The 8,444-nt window shown below is 54.8% G+C and overlaps 1 protein-coding gene and 1 non-coding gene across 2 annotated transcripts in view; one reads left to right on the forward strand and one right to left on the reverse strand.

Annotated features, from left to right (window-relative positions):
* The first annotated feature begins 1,949 nt into the window (after window positions 1–1,949).
* Window positions 1,950–2,022, forward strand: TRNAE-UUC (transfer RNA glutamic acid (anticodon UUC)). The gene has a single exon. It is a non-coding gene; the product is annotated as a tRNA-Glu (tRNA).
* Window positions 2,023–6,802: 4,780 nt separating this feature from the next.
* GATD3 (glutamine amidotransferase class 1 domain containing 3) overlaps window positions 6,803–8,444 on the reverse strand; it is a 10,263-nt gene continuing 8,621 nt past the window's right edge. Inside the window, exons 6-7 of the mRNA XM_007452513.1 lie at window positions 8,028–8,184; window positions 6,803–6,931 (exon numbers count right to left, since the gene is read on the reverse strand). Of these exons, the coding sequence (XP_007452575.1) occupies window positions 6,803–6,931; window positions 8,028–8,184 (286 nt within the window). The remainder of the gene's footprint in view (window positions 6,932–8,027; window positions 8,185–8,444) is intronic.

An 8,444-nucleotide genomic window follows, 5' to 3' on the forward strand; every position in this document is an offset into this window, starting at 1 on the left:
CAACATAAGGCAAAAAGTGATCACACTGCAAGGAGAAATAGACAGTTGGAGACTCTGACACCCCGTCTCAGAAATGGTCACATCCAGCAGGCAGAGGACCAGTAAGGGCACAGCTGAGCTAACCACCGCCACCCGTCATCGGGATCTAATTGTCGTTTACAGATTACTTCAGTCGACAACAGCAGGACACACATTCTTCTCAAGCTCACATGGAACGTTCACAAAGACAGACCACATTCTGGGCCATAAGACACATCTTAACAAATTTAAAAGAATAAAAATCATACTCTTAGACCACAGTGAAATTAAACTGCAAAGACAGCTGGAAAAGCCCTAAATACTTGGAGATTAAACAACACACTTCTAAATAATACATGGATCAAAGAAGAAATCTCAAGAGAAATTTAAAAATATTTTGAACTAAGTGAAAATGAGAATACAACTTAAAATGTGTGGGCTGTAGCTAAAGCAGTGCTCAGAGGGAAATTCATAGCATTGACTGCATAGATTAGAAAAGAAGAAAGATCTAAAATTAATAATCTAAGCTTCTACCTTAGGAAACTAAAAAAAGAAAAGCAAATTATAAATCCAAAGCAAGCAGGGGAAAAGAAATAATAAAAATTAGAGCAGAAATCAATGAAATTGAAAACAGTTAAGTTAATAGAGAAAAACCAATTAGACCAAAAGCTGGTTCTTCTTTGAAAAAATCAGTAATATTGAGAAGCCTCCAGCCAAGCTAACTGAAAAGAAAACAGAAAACATGCAAATTACTAATATGAGAAATGAAAGAGGAAACGTCACTGCAGATCCCATAAACATTAGAAAGATAACAAAGGAATACTATGAACAATCCATACTCACAAATTAACCTTGATAAAATTGACCAATTCCTTGAAAGACACATCCACCAAAACTACATAAAAAGAAATAGACCTTTATCTATTAAAGGAATTGAATCAATTACTAAATAATCTTCCAAAACAGAAAGTACCAATCCCAGAGAGGTTCAGTGGTGAATTCTACCAAACATTTAGAGAAAAAATTATACCAATTCTCTACAATCTCTTCCAGAAGACAGAAGCAGAAGGAATACTTGCTAACTCATTCTATGAGGCCCAGTGTCACTCTAATATCAAAACCAGACAAAGAGGGCTTCCCTGGTGGTGCAGTGGTTGAGATTCCCCTGCCGGTGCAGGAGACACGGGGTTGTGCCCCGGTCTGGGAAGACCCCACATACCGCAGAGCGGCTGGGCCCGTGAGCCATGGCCGCTGAGCCTGCGCGTACGGAGCCTGTGCTCCACAACGGGAGAGGCCACAACAGTGAGAGGCCAAAAAAAAAAAAAGAAAAAAGAAAAGGAAATAAAAGTTATTCAGGTGGAAAAGGAAGACATAAAAGTGTCTTTATTCACAGATGACAAGAATCAACAAAAAGCCCCCTGGGAACAAAGAAGCAATTACAGCAAGGTTGCAGGACACAAGGTTAATGTACAACACAATACAGAAGGAGAACTTGACTTCAAGACTTACTACAAAGCTACAGTAATCAAGACAGTGTAGGATGGGTAACAGAACAGAGATCTAGATCAATGCAACAGAACAGAGGCCAGAAATAGACCCACGTAAACAGACCCACATAAATCAACTGATCTTTGACAAAACAGCAAAGGCAATGCAATGGAGCAAAGATAACGAAAGGTGTTGGAACAACTGGATGCCACATGCAAAACACTGAATCTGGACAGAGACTTTACACTCCTCGCAGAAATTAACTCAAAATGGATCACAAGCATAAACATAAAATGCAAAACCATAAAACTTCTAGAACATTAGAGAAAACCTAGGTAAGCCTGGATGTGGTGATGCCTTTTTAGATATAACACCAAAGGCATGATCCATGAAAGAAAGAACTGATAAGCCGGACTTCATTAAAACTAAACATTTCCGGGAATTCCCTGGCGGTCCAGTGGTTAGGACTCTGCGCTTTCACTGCCGAGGGCCCAGGTTCAATTCCTGGTTGGGGAACTAAGATCCTGCATGCCACACAGTGCGGCCAGAAGAAAAAAGAAAACCTCAAACACTTCTGCTCTACAAAGACACAGTCAAGAGAATGAGGAGACAAGCCACGGGCTGAGAAAAACAATTGCAGAAGAGATATCTGAGAAAAGGCTGTTACCCAAAACATACAAACACTTCTCAAAACCTAACAAAAAGAAAATGAACAGATTTTCAAACAGGCAAAAGATCTGGAAAGACACTTCATCAAAGAAGATATACAGATGGCAAACAAGTATATGAAAAGATGCTCCATGTCATAACGTCATTAGGAGAGGGAAAATCAAATAAGCTACCACTCAGCACCTATTAGTGTGGCCAAAATCCCACACCCTGACAATACCCAATGCTGGGGAGGACGTGAAGTCCTCATTCATTGCTGGTGGGAATGCAAAATGGTGCAGCCACTGGGGAAGACTGACTGGTGGTCTCTTCCAAACTAAACACACTCTCACCATGCAATTCAGCAGCTGTGCTCCTGGGTATTCATCCAAAGGAGCTAAAAACTTACGTCCACACAAAAACCTGCACACATGTGTTTACATCAGCTTTTTTCATAATTGCCAAAACTTGGAAGCAACCAATACGTTACTCAGTAGGCACGTGGATAAACTGGTCCATTCAGACAATGGCCTATCATTTCAACATCAGAAAGAAATGAGCTAACAAGTCAAGAAAAGACATGCAGGAAACTTAAATGTATATACTAAGTGAAAGAAGCCAATCTGAAGGGCTTCATACTATATGATTCCAACCATATGACATACCAGAAAAGGCACAACCATGGAGACAGTAAAAAGATCAGTGGCTGCCACGGGTGGGAAGAGGGGAGGGATGCACAGGTGGGGCACAGATTTTTAGAGCAAACTAGTCCGCACGATACTACAGTGGTGGGTAAGCGTCATCACACGTTTGTCTAAACCTTTGGGACGCACGACACCAAGAGTGAGCCCCATGTAACCTGTGGACTCAGGGTGATGACGATGCATCCGTGCAGGCTCATCGACTGTGACAGACGCACCATCTGGTGGGTATGCTGACAATGGGGGAGGCTGTGTGCGGGGCGGGTTGGGGGGAGGGTATGGGAACTCTCTGTACTTTCCAGTCAACTCTTCTGTGAACCTAAGACTGCTCTAAAGAGTAAAGTTTATCTAAAACAAACCAAAAAAACGTGTTATCAAGGAAGTCTTGCAGGAAAAGGAAGCTGTGGAAGGGCAGGTGTCGTCCAGCTCTGCTGGACGGCCTGGAGTTGGGCTGAGGGCGGCACGGGGCCTCCGAGTAAACCCCACGCTGGTCAGCCAGCCTCACACGCATGCACACGTGAGTGTGCGCACACAGACCACAGACCGTGAGCTGTGGCAAGCCCTCTGCAGAGGGGTCCTGGGGCAGGGAGCTGAGGGCCGAGGGGGCTGGCGATACAGACGGGGGGCCAGGCTTTCCAGGTGGAAGGGTCTGCAGGGGTGGTGAAGAGGTGCTCACAAAGGGGCCCAAACCGACAGGGGAAAGGGCAGGGACGGTGGGGTCCAGGAGGGCCACAGGCAGATGACCAGCCCTGTCCCCGCGGTGCCCACAGGAGGAGGCCACCCAGCCAGGCCTGGTCAACCCTGGGAGCACCAGACCCAAGGATGGCTCTGCAGCGCCCCCAGTGGCCTAGTCCCCGCCAAGGAGCCTCCAGGCACCCACACGCCCTGGCTGTCCCTGAGCTCCCTGGGCCCGCCCGTCGGGACCGCTCTGCACACACAGCCACCTGCTTGCTCTGCCTCTGGTCCTTGCTGAGATGGTGCCTGTCCCTTCCCTGACCACCCTCCTGCTCGGCGGGTCCCCCGATACCCTCAGGCCCCTGGCTCACCTGCTCGCAGACCCGCCATCCCCCAGCCCAGGGCCCCGGGAGTGCAGGGTCGTGTCCCCATCCCCCCGCCCCCCCAGCTCTGCGACGCTGCCTGGCTCGAAGCAGGCGCTCAATCCTCGTCAAGCGAATTCGTGCCTGGACTCCCTCTGGCTCTGGGCTGCTGGGGCCCCTCTCGGGCTTTGGAACGTTTCAGACGTTTCCAGAGCCAGGTTCTCTGCTGGTCCTTCTGCCTGACCCAGGCCCCCCCTTTGGGGACCCCCTTCCAGGACTGGCGCCAGGGTTAGGCGGGCAGATGCAATGCCGACAGGACAGTGTGTTGGCTGTCACCGGACTTCACCCCCGCAGTGGCCATCCTGGACCGGGCGACCGGGCATTTCATGTGGAGAAGTCCAGGGTGATCAACAGGGAACTGTGAGGTGACACCGAGTGACCCCACAGACGTTCTCTGGGGACTTCCTTGTGAGTCCGCCCTTCCCTCTCTGGTCGCCTGCCCTCTGGCCAGGTCACAGCAGGTGGCAGCAGAAGAGGTGGAATCCAGGCAGCCTGCTCCCTGTGGGTCTCCACCCCTCGGGCACTGATGCCCCACTGCCCCTGAGACCGCCCCCACCCTGCGCCTGTGAGATAAACTCAAGGAAGTGGGGCTCCAGGTGGCCTTGCAGTGACACCTCTCGGGCCACTGCAGCCCACTCTGCTCTGTGGGCACATCCCCTGGCATTTCCAGAAGCGATTAATCAAATGCGGAGCAGAATGACTCATCAACACCAATTCTAGACGAACCGCTGATCTAAACATGAAGGCGGAACGACCGTTAACACAGATTTCAGAGGATAACACAGGAAAATACCTTCATTCCTGCGGGAAGGAGTTTTCTTCCACAGAAAGACAGAAAAACACCAACAGTAAAGGGTGATCAACAGCCCAACATTAAATCAGGAGGATCTGCTCATCAAGACCACTTGGAACGAAAAGACAAAGTGGGAGAAAACACGTGCGATCCATTGAACTGACAAAGGACCTATAGTCAGAGCAAAGAGTAGCCCCAATCACCAAACACGGACAGACAACCGATAGTGAATGGCCCGAAACTCCAACAGACACTTTGCCAAAGAGAGTCCCCAAAGGGCCAGGAAATAAACAGAGAGGAGATGGGCCTCAGCGGACATCAGGGAGAGGCCAGAGAAAACCACGGGAACACCTTCCACAGCCACCGAGGTGGCAGGAATGAAAAAAGGTTCAACAGACCCCAGGGCCAGATGCCCGTATCCTGGGGTGAGGCACACAGGAGCTGAACACACCACACCACACCCGGAGCCCAGCGGCCACACCCTCGGCACGCTCCCCAAGGTCCACGCTCATGGGACATGGACGGCCAGTGGAGAACCCTCCAGAAACGTTTCTGTAAAGGAAAGTCACACAGCCAGGACACACGCCATCGCCTGGGCATCCCCCGGAGCCGAGAGGACCCGGGCTGGTGGTGCTGTGGTCTTTGGATCCAGGCAGCAGGTCACTCCATGAAAACTCACCAAGGTGCACACCTGTGATTTTGCATTCTTCCATGTGCACGTGCACTTACACACACACACACACACACACACACACCTGTAAAAAAATGTTTCAGTGAACAAATTTCTTAGGAGGAGCTGTTAACCTCAGGTCCCTGACCTCCGATGGGCCCGCAAGGCTGTCTTGAGCAAGGACGACGCTGGCCAGTGTGGCTGGTTCCTGCAGGTGTGCCTCGGCGGCTTGTGTCCCATGGAACCCAGCGTCGTGGGAGAACAGGCCACCAGAGAACAGAGTTCCCGTGCAGGGAAGACTGCCTGACGTGAGATGCCAAGGGAGCTAAGCGGATCGGGGGGCGTGGTCTCAGGCTCGACGGCTCCTTCCACAGGCCCGGCCCTCCCCGAGCTCCTTCAGACCCTGGAAAACTGCTAGAGGCGCATCCGTCGGTGGAGCGGGGTGAGGGGCGGCGTGGGCGACCTGTGACTGCGCTCCACCCCCAGGCCACCAGGTCACAGCTCAGCGTGGACTGGACCCAACTAAACAGCCCGCTGCGTCGGCCCCAGCAGCTTTCTCAGGACCAGATGACGTGGCGGCACTGAGCACCCGGGGCACCATCCTGGGTCACGGAGGACAGGCCAGCGGGGCTGCGCTCTGACAGGCGAAGCCCCCCGTGAACCGCCCCAGGACAGAAGCCCCAGGACAGAAGCCCCCAGAAGGGCGCCAGCCAGCCTGTCGGCTCACACTTCATCGTTCCTCCCGCACGGCCCACAGCCCCCTCCCGGGGCCTGGGCCCGCCTACAGGTCCACACAGGCTGAGCACCCACACCTTCCCTTCCTGAAACAAGGAGACCTGAGCCTAAGGTACGGAGCCTCGTGTGTGCCCCTCACCTGCTGGGCTCAGGGGGCCTGGAACGGAACTGCCCAAGTCTGTTTCGGAAAGAAGTTTCCTCTCCCCAAAGGGCCTGCCTGCTCTAGAAAGCCGCTGACTGTTCTAATTAATACGTGCTCACTCCAGGTTAGAGAAGCTTTAATTGTCGATGAGGCGGTATTCTGGTTTCCTGATTATTAGATTTTCAAACTCAAAGAATGTTTCCTTCCAAATACTAAGTAAGGTGCTCTGATGCGAGCCCGGCCTAGGACTGCCGTCCTCTCTCTCCCTTCTGCTGGCGCAGAAAGGCAGACTTGATCTCAAGCTTGAAGCTGCACATGAGGCCAGGTGCCAGCGCCCCTCAGATGGTGGGCCCTGCCGCCCCGGCCTCACTCCTTGAGAGGGGGCCTACCCCTGACCCCGAGCGTATCGCGAGTGCCCTCCTTACAGAGAAAATGCCTGCAGGTTTAAGCGAAGAAATCAATTCCTGCCCGGTTCCAAGCTGACAGGCGAGCAGCCCCGCGCCGAGGGCCTCACTTGCTGGCGAGTTCCAGCACCTTGCTCACCATGGCCCCGACCCCGTCGTGAATGTGGTGGAAGGCCGTGTCACACATGAAGGCCGGGGTCGTGACCACCTTGTTCTTCTGGTCCACGTGAGCCTCGTGCACACAGGTTACGGAAGAACACTGCATAGCCGGAACAGACGGCGCGGGGCGTCAAGCACCGCCCACCCCCTCCCAGACGCGCATCCCACCCCCACCCCAACGTCACCTGGAAGGGGCTTTCTGCACCCCCTGCGCTACTTTGACTGAAGACCCTGGAACCTGACCCCACGGGCTGCTTCCTAACACACGCCCCAGCAGCGGGCCTCACGGGACCCACAGCTGCAGACGCGGGCCGGACGCCCGATCACCAGCCGGGACCCCAGGGCCACCCTGAAGGCAGCGGCAGTGCCTCCGAACGCCCACTGTGAGCACGGGGCAACCGGACCCGGGCCCAGCCTCAGCACAGAGGCGCCTCACCTCTTCCCTGAGACCTGCTTCCTGGGCCAACGCCAAGCCCCAGGTCCGGGGCTGGCCGCTCTGTGCTGGACGGGGAGGGACCTTCACACGTGAAACTGCCTGCAAGTAGAGACACACCAAGGAGCGTGCTCCGGCCAGGACAGATGCCCGGAGGGTAACGGGCTGGTCTCCTGCGCCTCCTGGGGCCCACGCTGTTCTGCTGCTGACTCCGGCCCCCATGGAGACCCTCGGGTCCAGGCGCAGAGCTGGAAGGAGGGTAGCCTGTGGCCTGAGGCTCTCTACACCCGCAGCGCAGCCTGGTGACCTCAGGACACAGAGGACCCGCTTGTGGGAGGAATGGGGGCGATAAGGCTGCCGGGGGCGGCTCTCCGTCTGTGCCACCCAGGGGACTGCCACCAGATAAAGACAAGTAGCCCTCACACTTTCCACCCCAGCCTCTGGCCCGGCACCGGGTACTCACTCTCCCTCTGCCACAGGCAGCGCCCTACCCACCCCCCACGAGCCACGGCTGTCTCCTCACCCGACCCACCGAGCCCCGGGCCTGGGGTGTGCTGAGCTCAGCCAGCGTCACTGTGGGGACGTGGGAACGTGGGAACGTGGCCACTGGACGGCGGAGGGGTCACAGCCTCAGGCGCTATGCCCCTCCACACACATGCCCTGGGCGCCCCAGCTGTGCAGCACCCCAGGGTGGCCCCGAGGGCGGTTTCCCACGTTGCCCCCGCTGCTGGAAGGATATGGTCACTCCCGTCACGCAATGCTTGGCACCCAGGGCTTTGATGACCTGTGCGGTCCCGGCGTGCGGCCACCTGCCGCCTTCCTCCTGCTCGTGGCCCACGGTGACCTCGACACTTCTGAGCACTTTGGCCGCGAGGACGGGAGCGATGCAGCACAAGCTGAAAGGTGAGGAAAGGAGGGTCAGCTCAGGGTTGTGAATGCGGCCGCCAGGCCGGGGGCCCAGCAAGTCATGCTTAGAGAACGCGGTCAGCCTCAGAAAGGGGCACAGACACCAGTGCCGCGGGGATGGAGGACCCAGTGCCAGAGCCTCTGCCAGCTCTGTGGGCTGGAGCCTGCCCCTGCCCCTGGGCTGCCCGTGGCAGTTGTGACCAGTGGAGCATGGGGGGGGGGGCCTCCAGGCACCCGGGCCCCGGCGGGA

The sequence above is a fragment of the Lipotes vexillifer genome, unplaced genomic scaffold (assembly GCF_000442215.2).
Source record: "Lipotes vexillifer unplaced genomic scaffold, Lipotes_vexillifer_v1.1 scaffold545, whole genome shotgun sequence".
NCBI classification, from domain to species: domain Eukaryota; kingdom Metazoa; phylum Chordata; class Mammalia; order Artiodactyla; family Lipotidae; genus Lipotes; species Lipotes vexillifer.